This window comes from Oryzias latipes, chromosome 22 (assembly GCF_053564925.1).
Source record: "Oryzias latipes strain Hd-rR chromosome 22, Olatipes_Hd-rR_3.1".
Lineage (NCBI taxonomy): Eukaryota > Metazoa > Chordata > Actinopteri > Beloniformes > Adrianichthyidae > Oryzias > Oryzias latipes.
This window is the reverse complement of record NC_136258.1, coordinates 799,086-812,199: the sequence shown is the minus strand read 5'-3', so window position 1 is coordinate 812,199 and position 13,114 is coordinate 799,086. Positions and strand designations below refer to the sequence as shown.

General features: G+C 42.4%; 1 protein-coding gene across 6 annotated transcripts in view; it reads right to left on the bottom strand.

The window, feature by feature from the left end:
* rock2a (rho-associated, coiled-coil containing protein kinase 2a) overlaps positions 1 to 13,114 on the bottom strand; it is a 72,583-nt gene that overhangs the window by 5,052 nt on the left and 54,417 nt on the right. For 5 of the 6 annotated variants that reach the window (XM_023951816.2, XM_078940527.1, XM_078940525.1 and 2 more), the window contains 20 exons: positions 12,969 to 13,104; positions 11,970 to 12,061; positions 11,475 to 11,721; positions 10,906 to 11,012; positions 10,675 to 10,834; positions 10,079 to 10,239; positions 9,234 to 9,418; positions 9,075 to 9,144; positions 8,889 to 8,992; positions 8,629 to 8,815; positions 8,459 to 8,552; positions 8,291 to 8,385; positions 8,008 to 8,199; positions 7,760 to 7,928; positions 5,122 to 5,192; positions 4,949 to 5,037; positions 4,746 to 4,824; positions 4,389 to 4,656; positions 2,354 to 2,567; positions 413 to 466 (listed from right to left, as the gene is read on the bottom strand). In XM_023951816.2, the coding sequence (XP_023807584.1) occupies positions 413 to 466; positions 2,354 to 2,567; positions 4,389 to 4,656; positions 4,746 to 4,824; positions 4,949 to 5,037; positions 5,122 to 5,192; positions 7,760 to 7,928; positions 8,008 to 8,199; positions 8,291 to 8,385; positions 8,459 to 8,552; positions 8,629 to 8,815; positions 8,889 to 8,992; positions 9,075 to 9,144; positions 9,234 to 9,418; positions 10,079 to 10,239; positions 10,675 to 10,834; positions 10,906 to 11,012; positions 11,475 to 11,721; positions 11,970 to 12,061; positions 12,969 to 13,104 (2,774 nt within the window). The remainder of the gene's footprint in view (positions 1 to 412; positions 467 to 2,353; positions 2,568 to 4,388; positions 4,657 to 4,745; positions 4,825 to 4,948; positions 5,038 to 5,121; positions 5,193 to 7,759; positions 7,929 to 8,007; positions 8,200 to 8,290; positions 8,386 to 8,458; positions 8,553 to 8,628; positions 8,816 to 8,888; positions 8,993 to 9,074; positions 9,145 to 9,233; positions 9,419 to 10,078; positions 10,240 to 10,674; positions 10,835 to 10,905; positions 11,013 to 11,474; positions 11,722 to 11,969; positions 12,062 to 12,968; positions 13,105 to 13,114) is intronic. The other variant, XM_023951817.2, reaches the window with a different exon arrangement.

The window sequence follows — 13,114 nt, the reverse complement described above, 5'->3', positions numbered from 1 at the left end:
GAATTTCTAAGAAACTCCTGCCGCGCTGCAGTACATGACACTGGTTTTTGGTTTTGGCTAAAACTCAAACATATTTATAATAAAAGGCCACTGGGAACATTTGAACAATCCACCAAAAGATGATCGCAGTGGGACTTCAAGTTTAGGAATGAACTACTCTGGTACATTTGGTGCAATCTTCAATTTCATTTCTACAGGTGAATATGCTGGAAAAATAAACATGGCAGCTCATGCTTATCTTACTGTTGGTTCCTGACACCCCCACCCCTCTGAATTTGGCCTCAGCACCGTGTGCATCCTCCACCTCCATGCAGACCAACATCACCACAGAGTGACAGTGCTATGCAGAAAACACATGCTCAGGAGTGAGCTTGTCTGTGCCAAATAAAGGGTTAAGGCTTTTCATCTGTACCAGAGGCTGCTGGAATCTTCTCGTCTCAGTTTGAACCCATTTGACCTGCGGGGACTGAATTCAAATACATCAAATGTAGAGTGAGCAGTGGGTGGGCAGCAACCAGCATTATTTCCATTTGACTGATAGTCAAAAGCATTTTGTTTGACCTGGATGTGCAAAACATTTCAGAAACTCCAGCAGGAAGTAAAACCACAAAGCAGAAGGCGTGCTGGACACAGCACATCACAAACCAAAGCGACAAAAAATGATACCACCATCCCAGAAAGAATAGGAGACAATAAAAGGAGGGTAAAGAGAATTTAGAGAATTCACAGAATAACTGAAAAGATCCATCTTACGTGCTTTACAGCTCATAAAAGCAGATTCCTTTATTATTAATTTGTGTCCAATAAAGCTGCAGTATCTAATGCAATCACAAATAGTTTGAGCATTGGCTTCATTTAAGGGCATAGTAAAATTATTTAATATTTTATTTTTCTATGAAAGGTATCAGGGACATCTTTACTAATTAATAGTCAACTTTTTTTTCTACTTCATAGTTGTACCACTTTAATTTAAACGTTCGTGCTACTTCAAGGACGTTTTTTCCAAGTAAAATGAAACAAGATTCATAAAAAAACATAGGGTACAAGCTGGATTTATGTATTAAATGTGATAATTATTTTAATATGTTACAAAAGTATCAGATCAGGACTCTGTATCGGCAGATTCTCAAAATTCAATGACCTGCACAATAAATGCACACATGGCAAAAGACTGTGACAATTGTACTTAACGGTAACCTTAAATGTGTTAAAACAATCTTATGGCAGCTGGAAGTATTTAACAAATCAGACAAATTCCTTAGATTTGACCAATCAGATGGACTCCTTTAAATCATTGAACAATCAGATGGACTCCTTTAAATCATTGACCAATCAGATGGAGCCCTTTTATGTTAAATGTTCACCTCCTATGTAGACCAGAGTCATTTCGAGAATAATTTAAGTTATGTTTACTCTTATTTAAATTAAACTGTCGCAGTGAAATGGAAATGATGTTTTTGGTTGTATCATAATTATATTGTTATCGCAATATTGATCACTAATGTCGCAAATTGCGAGTTTTCCTCATGTTATTCAGCCCTACTCTGAATCAGATCGGGTCCAAACAAATCTGATTGTGACGTTCATGGTTTAAAGTGCTTTCAGAGGAAGCCCTTCCCAATGCACACTGGGTTACCATGTGATCCTCATAAATGTGTAGAGAAGCACTCTTCATCCATATCATCCAGGAGCCAGTGCCAGTACTAAAGACTGTGCTTATCAAACCTAGAAAAAAGTGGGTTTTGACGTGTGTGTGTTTCATGTCCCAGGCAGATGGGGGTTTGAAGGCTACCATCCTGAGAGGAGGATCACAGAACCAAAGAGCAAAGCTCACTTCTGCGCCCCCCTGGAGATCAAGAGCAAAGCTCTGCTGCTGCACTTCTCATCGTTCAAAAAGGCCCATCACTGAAAGAGCATCGTTGCGAGGCGAGTCTACATCACAGACTCAAAGTCCCCACAGCTGGTGATAACAGGCAGCCGTCAAAGCCGAACAAGCCCTCAGCCTACGGAGGAAACCGCTTCAGAGAACCTCTGCAGTCAAACTGACACTTCAGATTTTGTTCATGCTCACTGTGATGATCATGCAGGACAGGAAGCAGTGTGACAGCCAAATAAGGCTGGAGATGCAGCAGTGGGAGGAGATTTCAAATCATGTAACAGGAAATCTGTGGCTAAAAAATAAGGTTGTAATTAAAAAAAAAAAAGTTTTACTAACACATTGGAAACCCATCTGCTGCTCTTGTAGCATGACTCTGCCTGCTTCACGTGTTTGTAAAAGTGTTTCCCTTTCTTCTCCATTAAACGTGTGCATGGAGGTGTTTTGACCTCCCAGGTGAGTGAAAACCTCCACTACCTGCTCTTGGCGGTGGGCAGCTGTCTGCTGGGCCTTCTCATGGACTGGCTGGGCTGAACTTTCATGGATGCCCGAGGTGAGGAGCGCGCAAAGAGCTCTGTTGGAGGGGGCTTCTTGGGAATCTTCTTGACCAGTCGGCTCACCCACTTCTGCTGCTCCTCCTGGGAGGCGGCCAGCAGGAGTAGGTTCTTGGCGGCAGAAACGTCGTAGTTCACTAGTGGCAAAGGGGAAAGAAAAGGTCACACTGGGTCACGTTTCCAGGGAAATGTATGTAGTATTAGTAATAAGTATCCAAATACTTAAATATGTGGAAACTGTTCCAGGAAAAAAACAAGTGTGAATATTTACAAGACGACAAATGCAAGAACACGGCATTCGTCTGAAATAGCTGATTTGCCATCTTTATGAATATAGTGGAATATAGTAAAATGCCCTTCAAGCAGGGGCAGTACTACAAGGGATAGGGGGGGGGGGGGGGGGGGGGGGGGGGGGGGGGTTCCAAAATGCACCCCAAGCAAAAAGCTCTGCCCCACACCTGACCCCCAATTTGAGTCAATATCAGTGTCGTTATTGACAAAAAATTAAGAAATCATCAATAGAAACTTCTTTAACCACTGCAAAATGAACAAAAGCATTATTTTTTAAATGAAATAAAAACAACAATAATAAAACTGTTAGAAAGGATTAGAATTTGTAGTAATTGCCTTCCACTCTGGTGTTTTGCCGCCCGTCTGTTTCTTGTCCCCCCCCCATAAAATGTTCTAGCTCCGCCCCTGACTTCAGGCGAGGTAATTATAAGGGGCATGTATTAGCAAGAGTCTTGCTATATGATAGGTATCCTGACTACACATCCCTCTGATCCATCAGGTCGCTGAACTAGAATTTATTGTTGTGAGGTTCCGCAGAACTTTGGCCCGCTTTGCCAACAGCATTTGGCTGGTTCTCCGTGCATTAGCTGCTGCGCAGCTGCAGTGCTTCACTCATTCTTATCTGACCCCCCCTGCTAAAAAAGTTAGATGATACTGGCAGCAACGTGGTACAGAATTTCGGTTCGGTACACACATGTCTCATAACAAAACCAGCTGATTTTTTTTACAACACCCCTAGTAATTATTGCTCTAACATTTCAGAATAACGTCAGCTTTTAGGCATATGAGCTAAACAAACCACATGTGCAACTATCACTGGAAGTAAAGTGTCAGTGAAAGTTCTCTGTTTGAGATACTGCAGTGAGGTTAGTTCACTGACAGTCTGTAAAAACTGGACCGAGTGAGTGTGACATCCCCCGCAGACAATAACTTACTTCTAGCTCCAATAAAATGAAGTAACAAGCAGTGATTGGTTCGAATTGTTCTGAGTCAACGTTTCTCAACCACTCTAGCCAATCAGGACTGAGTTTGTTGGACGGCCACATCGTTGACACTTGAAAATGGGCCACACAAGATCTGTCAATCAAATGTTTTCAACATTAGATGTGAGACCCCCCTCTTTTATTAAGGCATCTGAATTGTTACTTTATTACTTAAATAACTTGCATTAAAAATATCATGCAAAAAAGGGATTAGCAAGAAAAAAAAGATGGCAGAGTAATTTATTCTGACAGATAGAATGAGTAATAGCTGTCAATTTCTCAATAATAGTCTATGGTATTTCGGCTTCTTGGAACCAGCGGGGTTGGGGTCACTCAGTCCAGTTTTCATATACAGTCATTGATACAAAACAACAGTGATGTTTATGTTTTGTGTTCTTCTGAAGTTAATCAAGAGGTTGACAGAAACCCCTGGACATTGTGTGAAGTGACGAATATCTTTTCTTTCTTTCAGAATCAAGGCGTTTTGTCATCTGTAGTTGTGTTGATCTTCTGTTATAATTAAAGGTATAAACGATGGTGATTAAATGCATATTATTTTAATTTTCATACAATCAGTAAAACAGACATACATATAATAACCATTCAAATATAATCTATTGAATAGTGAGAATGGTGGTTTGGTTGCTACCTCAGTCACGATTGACAGCTTTGGGAGAATCCTACCTTTACACGGAGCAATGATCTCCTCTTTCTTGTCCATGTGGTCCTTGTGGCACTTAATGTGGCAGCGTCGGCACTCCAGAGCAGGTGGAGGCTTGAACATGTTCCATAGTGGCTTAGTGCAGGCCTCACAGTTGGTGGGGAAGTGATAGAGGGTGGGGATAAACTCGTGACCTTTGTGGCAGATGTAGCTGGACTTCTCTCCAAGGGGTAGTGGCTCCACAGGAAACTCTGGCTCCTTTTTACTCTCACCTTCATTGGCATAAAGAATCTAAGGACCAGAGGTTTAGATTACATGTTATTTTATTAAACTTTGGCCCCAAATTCAGACGCAAAATGGCAAAACAGAGAAGGGCAAACCTGAAATATTCGAGGTATCTCTTTGGCATCAGCACGGTACACATCTGTCTGAGTGACAGGCCTCACATGGAAGAGTTTACTGCCAGATGGACACGTAGGTTTTGAGCAAAAAAACACATGAAGCACCACACCGTCAATCTCAATCCAAAACTCCTCAATCCTGAAAGACGTCTCAGCCTGATGCCTTCAGGTGTCACACTTACTCTATGTCCAGCACCATGTAGGGGATGGACTGCTCCCTGTCTTGTTCACTGTTGTAGAAGAGGATCTTCTTGCTGCTAACAACAACGTACTACCAAAACAACAACAGGAAAACAAACTAGTGAATCACTGAATTGTGTAAAAAAAATAATAAAAAGGAATTATTCATTTCAACCTTTCTTTCCCATCCAAACTTCTTGGTGTTGTTTCTGACGGGAAGAGAGAGCCAGCCCTCCAGTCTGGTTTCTGTGAAGGACCATCAGTCAGACAGGAGGCGTTACAGATGGTTTTTAACCCTTTCAGTGTTTACATTCTTTAGACTACCATAACTCTTTAACTGTTTACGCAATGAACGTTATTCCAACGGATTCTGAAGCAGAGAGAAGCAGCTTTAGGCAGTTTTTAGCTGATTTGAAAAGTCCCTTTCTCCTCAGAATGTCAAAGAGTGTGTGTTATTTGAATATCGCTGGATCCATCTCTGGTTTTAAAGGGTTAAACCAGGGCTCCAGACTAACTTTTTTCACTAGGAGAACTGTGGCCCCCAATTGAAAATTTTAGGGGCACAACCAGAAAATTTAGTGGCACATCCCCAACCATCCAGGTGGGGCGCTGGTTCATCTCAAACATGTCTATCGTTGCATTTTCCCCACGTGTTTTAAGTGCGTCTCAGACCAAATCTTGTTGTTGCTCACACGCGTTTAAAGTTCAAGCCCTGTTATTCTCCTCAGCCGGCCCACCTCCCGCTGCAGTGGGCTGCAGTAACAGCCCTGCATGAGAACCGTTTGGTCGGGGTTGATACGCCGCCGCGCGTAACCATAATCGTAACCTTAACCATCCTCCGGGTCCACGCGGCCCAGAAAAAACGTTCAGCACGGACTGCATGTATTTAGAAAATTATGAGCGCATAAATACGTTCTAAAAAGGAAAGTAAGGAACTCCTTAATGTGGTCCGGGGAGGGGGCTGTCAGGTTCCCTGCCTTAAATGTTCTCCTGCTTGCAAGCCTGGTTAATGTCACGCCCCCAAGAGACATGATTGGTTGGTTTGTCAGCTCCATGCACAACACTGAAAAAGTGTCATTCACACAAACTGGCAGGACGCATTAACATTAAACTTTCATACTAAGGCGGGGGCCGCAAAATATCATCTTGGGGGCCGCAAATAGCCCGCAGGCCGCGAGTTTGAGATCCCTAGCCGCAGGTCGGAAGAATGAATCAATAGTTCGCTTGCTCATAGTTCAGACGCACATATCAGGTTGTGATGATATTTGTCTCCGTTTCCTTCCCACAGATGTTTACACGCGCTCTATTATCTCTAGGCCCCTCCCCCTCCACGCATTTTAGCCACTCACAGTGGCCACTTCCTGTTCTTCTCACACGCATTGGCCGCCTCACAGACAGGCATCACTCAATGAAATGCGAGTGTGTGCTCGCGTCTCATGAGTGTGTGTGCTCGCGTGTGTGTTTGCGTGCGTGTGCGCTCGCGTCTCATTGATTATTTCATTATTCATTTCATTAATTATTGACGTGCCCCTTCCACGTTTAATGTATAAAAAAATACGGAGGGTGGGGGAGGCAAATTTACTGGTCGCGCATGTGCGACTGGATGTAAAATTCAGTCGCACACTCAAATTTTGGTCGCAAAATGCGACCAATTGCTCGCAGTCTGGAGCCCTGCCCTTTAAGGACAGACACTATGCTGATGTGGCCCTCAGTGAAAATGAGTTTGAACCCCCTGTTTTAGAGGAATGCTCAGAAATGTGTGAACGGATCAAAATACTGCTTAGGGGTTTCTTTTTGTGAGAAATGAATATTATAATACACTGACGTCACGTGAAAAGGGTCTACTGCCAGATGTCAATCATGTGCCAGTAGCCAATAGACTCAAAGCCCCACCCCCACGTAAAATTAAGCTCAGCACCGAAAACAAAAAGTCTAAATTTAATCTGTAAATTGAAGACTGAACGTTAAGAGTGAGAGAACCAAAAAAAAGTAGAAAATAGCAAATAGAATTTGGCGACAGTTTTATGTTCAGAGTTATTTTATTTAAGTTTCAAATTTACAGTTATTTTTCAAAATTTTAATGTTAATTAACTGAAAGGAATTTCAGTTAAAAATATTTTTTCATTTAATCAAGTTTCAAATGTGTACTTTAGAGTCTAAAACTCTTTTCTATACATTTCAAAACAAAAAAAGTACAATGATCTATTTTGTGATTTTTGCTGAACTTTAAGCTGATCCTGATTTGACGGCACACACATCCCCGTGTCTGCGTTCATGAAACCATTCAGAGACTCTTCCACTACGGGGAGGAGCTTCACCATCTACTGGAGGAGGAGCATCTAAATGACGGACGGCACTTTTAGCTGTGCGTCCGTGTCTGTATGACCCAGTTTAACAACTTGCTGCCCCACAGAGGGGGAAAAACTAAAACAAGCATACAGAAGACCTTTTTATTATGCCTCAATACAAATAAGTAAAGTATAGAATGACCAGATTCTCCTGCCCGCTGGTTTTGAATTACACCCACCTATCACATCATCAACACCAAAGCTGAGTTCCTGATTGATGAGGTGAAGCTTTACTTCACCAAAGTTAAGATTAACATTGCAGCAGGACTCCCTAAACATGCTGCCGTTAGAGCCGGAGGTTCCAATGGACCTCGGATTGCGTTTGTATATTAACTTAAATTGAAACTGGACACCTCTCCTTTGTACATCACATTCAGTGTGAACGCAGCTCAAAAATGTGATTCAGAGCAAAATGCCAACTACAAAATAAGAAGGGAGAGTTTCTGGATTTCTTTCAGTTCTCACCTGTGTAGGCGTCATCAGCGTCAAACTCTGGGCCGCTGCTGACGCTGGCCGAGTCCATGGACTGCACACTGAGCGTCTGCAGCAGGTTCCTCAGCTGCTCGATGTCACTGTCCTTACTGTCCAGAGCCATCTGCAGCTCGATGCGCATCTGGCTCTCATCCGCCAATTGCTGCGCATCAAACATCAAGCGGAGGCTAAGGTCCTGAGATGGTGGGACACTGGAACATTTCTGTTTGGAGTTCACTTACTGCCTGCATTTCGTTGATTTCCCTCTGGTATTTGATCATGATGCTGTTCAGCTTTTCCTTCTCAGATCGGAGCTCTAACTGCAGCTTCCTGTTTTCCTTCTCCTTCCGCCGCATGTCGGTGTCGTTGTTGCGACGACTGCCTCCACCTCGTATTTCCTTTCTGTTCATGATCTCTGCCAGCTTATTGACAGCCTGTTGGTGGACATGAAAGAAAGTCCCCTCAGAGTTAAAGGGGAATGGGGAAGAAGGCCTCCAGACGATGGTGGCGTTCTCAAAAGCCAACCTGTGTCTTCAACGTTCTCTCTGACTGCAGCTGTTTCTCAAATCCCTGCTTCATCTGACTGATCTGCTGCTCCCAATCCTTCGACTTCTCGGATTCTGCAAGCAAAAAAAATGTATTTAAATAAACCAACAAGTTAAATGTAGAAAATCTTGAAGGTATGTGGCATGCCTTCAAGCGCTTCCTTCAGTTTGCAGTTGAGCTCCTCCTTTTCGTTAGCCAGATTAGCAACATCACTGGTCAGAGTCCTGTTGGCTTCTTCAAGCTTTATGGATAGAAAAACACAGTCGTCATCTTCTCTGTCTGTGGCAGACACAGCTAGGATTTTAGCTCCAACTCACTGAGCTGATGGTAATGTCCTTCTCATTCAGCTCCTGACAATGCCGCGCCATCATGTCCTTCAGCTCCAGCTCCTTCATGATCTTCTCCTTCTCCAGATCAGAGTACTGCTCCTCAGCAATGGAGCGAGCCAGTTGCTCCGAGTCAGCCTTCGTCAGGGTTATCTCCAGCTGGGCTGCTAACGAGTCCCTGACAGACCAGTAAAAGAATTGGATCAACATTTCACAGAGCTGTAAGAGAAGATCTCCGAGCGGATCTTTACCTCTCCTCCTGCAGCTCATGCAGAGATTGCTGCATCTCTTTGTATAGCTTGTTTCTCTCCTCACAATCCTCCTTCAGCTCACGAACTTGAGTCTTATAGAGAGTCTGGAAAGCAGACGAAATCTCAAAATTGGCCTTCGTCAGGACGGCTTCAAGTTCAAATAGACGTATGATATCAAACACTCACAGAAAAATACTGTTCAGCTTCTAACTGGTCCTGTAATTCCTTCATTTGTCCATCTGTGTCTTGTCTTTCTCTAAAGACAAAAAGGACAAAAAGATAAATGTGAGTTTTTGGCACTTTGTGATTAAATGAGGTTGGGAGTCACATCTAAGGTTTGCTGACTTGCGCAGTTCCTGGTTCTGCTTCTCTAAACTGCGCTTTATGTCCAGCAGGTGATTGGTTTCCTGCTTCAGCTGCTTCTCAGAGGTTCTCAGGATGCTGAGCTGCTGGTTCTGCGCCTTGAGGTCATTCTGAGTCAGGTTTCGCTTCTGGGTCTCCTGCTCAATCTTCAGAGTCAGGTTCTTCACCTGAGAGGAAACGAGAAACATATCCAGGCAAACGGGGAGGTAGGTGAGTGTTCCCAGTCATTTCCCAGTAAAAACCGTACCAAAAATAGAGCAGAGACTTGTACGTTGAATGACAGCTTATATGTCCTGCAGCAGTCTGGACATCAAGAATCAGATCGTTTTTGGAATCCTTCTTTCTTACAGAGTCTTTGAGCCAAAATGACACCCTCTCCACAAACTCAAAATCTAACCAACATTCGCACAGACCTAGTAGCCAATGAAAACGAAATTTGGGCATAGTAGATTACACCCCCCGCCCACCTCCACTGACATCACAGCAGGCAATAGAATGGGGCAAACATCTCTTATGGAGTTCATAAAATATTTCAAAATTCACTAACACAACCAAAGCGCACAACACACAAAGGGAGCTTTACAATGATTATGGAATGGATGAAAAACTTTGTTGCCAGGGAAATTCCAACACGTTCTTTTGCTGATTCTCTTTAAAAGGACATGGACATGTCTATCATCCCTAGGCAAACAAAAAATAAAATAGTTGCTACGGAACTAAAACAGAAGGCACTATTTAAAATTAGTTTATTATTTCTTCATGAATTTGTCTGTGGGTGGCATTTAAAAAGCCAACAAACTTGATTGGGGTCCTGCATAAGGACTCACCTCCTCTGTGAGGTGGTCCTTATGTCTGCGCAGCTCCTCTAGTTTCTGTAAGGCCTGTTTATAGTCGCAGTCCATCATGCTGCTGTGTTTTTCCAGCTCCAGGATCCTGTTCTCCAGCCGCATTTTGGCCAACCGCTCCTCCGACAGCTTCTGCTCCATCTCTGCATAAAAGGACACGTGTTCTCTGGGTGCGAACAGCGGAAAATTGTGTTTGTAGTGGTTTTCACACACGTTCTTTTGGCATTTTTCTCATGATTGAGGACATATTGTAAAAAAAAAAATTAAGCTTAAAATGTAATTTTTTAAATTTTCGCTTTTTTAAAATTGTGGTTAATCAAGAGGAGACAAAAGATTTTTAAAAGAGCTTATTTGTGATGTAGAAAATACACTGGGTGGACCACAAGCACCGTGCTCAGCAGGTTTTGTTCATTTTGGCTAAAAAAAAAGCATCATCATAATTAAAAGATCACTGGGAAAGCTTTGAAAATAGATCAGAAGATGATCAGAGTGGGACTCTAAAATTGTTAGATACCTGTGTTTAATTGTAAATGACCTGCAAACACTAACTAAATGGCTGAACTGCCTCCCTTCCTTACCTTTCATGGACTCCGACTTGGCACCTTCAATGGTCACCCTAATCTTGCTCTTGTCTGCCAGCAGAGCCCTGGTAGCCTTGTGAGAGGTCTCCTCCTGCTCCAGCTCCTGCTGCAGAACCTTCAGCTGGTAGGTCAGATCGATCTCTTTGCTGCTCATCTCCTACTCAGACAACATCAAAATAGCGTTTTTGTGTAAGATGTTAACTAAGGTCTGATGGATCCAGTCTATACCTTCTCCAGATCAGTGAGTTTGTCCTGCAGATGTCTCTTCTCGGTCTCTGCTTTAGACAGAGCCTGTCTTTGCTGGCGAGCCTCCTGCTCCAGAGCCAAAATGCGCCCTGTGAAAGAAAGCAGGTGGGAAACTCAGAAATCAACTGTTTGCTGTACAGCAAAGCTTTATTTCATTTCTCCCAGTATCAGGATTCTAACCAAGCCCATTCCAGTATGACAACATGATGAACTGTTTTTTTTTAGTGGTTAAGTCTTACAACAGGTTTTTTCTGCAACATTTCTGCACTTTTTACAAATGTTTAATGACAACTAAAAGAAATCTCTTCTACTGGCTTATTATACACTCAATATCAGAGTTTGGTGTTATATTGTTGAATAAACAGCCTCCTGTGCAGCAGTTGCAGATCAATACTGCTGTTCTCAATCAAAACCAGGTTTGGGAGGGTTATTATTAATAGATTTCTGTAAATGGAATCACACTCTCTCATGCAGTGGAGCAGAATAGCATTATTGAAGATAATGCTCTGAATCTGGGTTAAAATGACCAACAGGGCAGGAACATGACCCACCCATCAGGTCGCTGATGGTTTCTGAGCCTTGACTCTGCTCCCTCCTCTCCGTCTCTAGCGCGGCCTGCAGGCTGATGCACTCCTTCTCCAGGCTCAGCTTGGTTCGCTCCAGCAGGCAGCATTTGTCCTGCAGCTCGCGCACGTTGGCCTCCAGCTGCTGCAGCTGCTTGCTGCTCTCGGTCTGCGTTTTCCGCAGCCTAGTCGCAGCTTCACTCTCAGCTCGCAGCAAAGTGTTGGCCTCCTCCAGCTGAGGGGGCATAGAGTAAAGATTACCATGGAAAGTATAATGTGATGGACATTCTTAACAAAAGTGGAAAGCTTTCGGACACATGATTCTGCATTAAATGGAATGAAATAGAGGTGTTTAATGAAAAAATATATATAAATAATATGAAAACTTCTATTATTTCTGTTAGACTTAGTCCTTCCCAGGTCCAACCCATTTGACTCACAAAGATTTGGTTAAGAAAGGAGGACCAGCAGAAGTTGACAGACCTGTCTTCTCAGATGAATGTTCTTCTCATTAGAAATGTGAGAGTTTTGGTTTCTTCTCTTCAGGTCATCCAGCTGATCACGAAGGCTGTTGACTGAACAATACAAAATAAAAATCAGCTATTTATAGTGATAAAAAATAAAACAAGAGAAAAACAGTTTTCTATAGTAGTTTAACTTCATTCAAATAGTTTGGGCAAATAATAGGTCTATAAAAGGGAGTTTAAACCAAAGAGTAAAGGACAAAGAAACCTTTTTTTTTTCCATTTCCTTCAGCTGCAAATTTGATTAGAGGCAGAAAACCCCCACGAGTCAGTTTTATCCTTTAACCAGGAGGTGGCAGCGTTTTCCAAATAAACAAAGTTGCATCTAAATGACCAAAAACACATTTTCTAAATTTGAAGAATTCTACCAAAAACAAATATAAAAAAAAAGTTAACAGAAAATAGTGTTTTGAAATAAATTAAAGAAACATTTTGGATTGTCTTTTGTTAAAGTAATCCTTTAGAGACTCACTCTAATGAATATTCTGCAGCATTTTTCTGATGATTGATGATATATGTTAAGAAAATGTAGCTTATAATTTTCTAAGTATTTCTTCAATTTAAATTAGGAGCAGGTGAAAAATTACCATTTAAAAAAGAACTTATTAGCTACATAGAAGGTACGCTGAGTGGACCACAGGCCACCTGCTCTGAGCTTCCAGCAATGGGGGGGAGAGGGGTGAGGTTGCTCAATCGCATCAGTTCCACCCACAACTAAAGACATATAATATGAACATAACATAATGAACATAACATAATGAACTACTGCCGCTCTGCAAAAACTATGTCCTAAAAAAGTTTTTTGTTTTTGTGGCTAAAAACGGCAAAATCATAATTAAAAGGAACACTGGGAACGCTTTGAAAATAGATTTTAATAATGATCAGAGTGGGACTTTAAGGAAATGATTTGAAGAATTTAATAAAGCCTCTAAACTTCTCTTCTATGTAATCCTAGTACCTTCATTCTCGAGGCAGCGTTTCCTGTCAGCCTCGCTCTCGGCCTTGCGGTGACTCTCCAAGCTCTTGTGTTGCAGCAGAGCCTTTTCTCTTTCCAGCTGCCTCAAGTTTGACTCCAAGCACTTCCTGCAGTTCACCTGAAAAAAA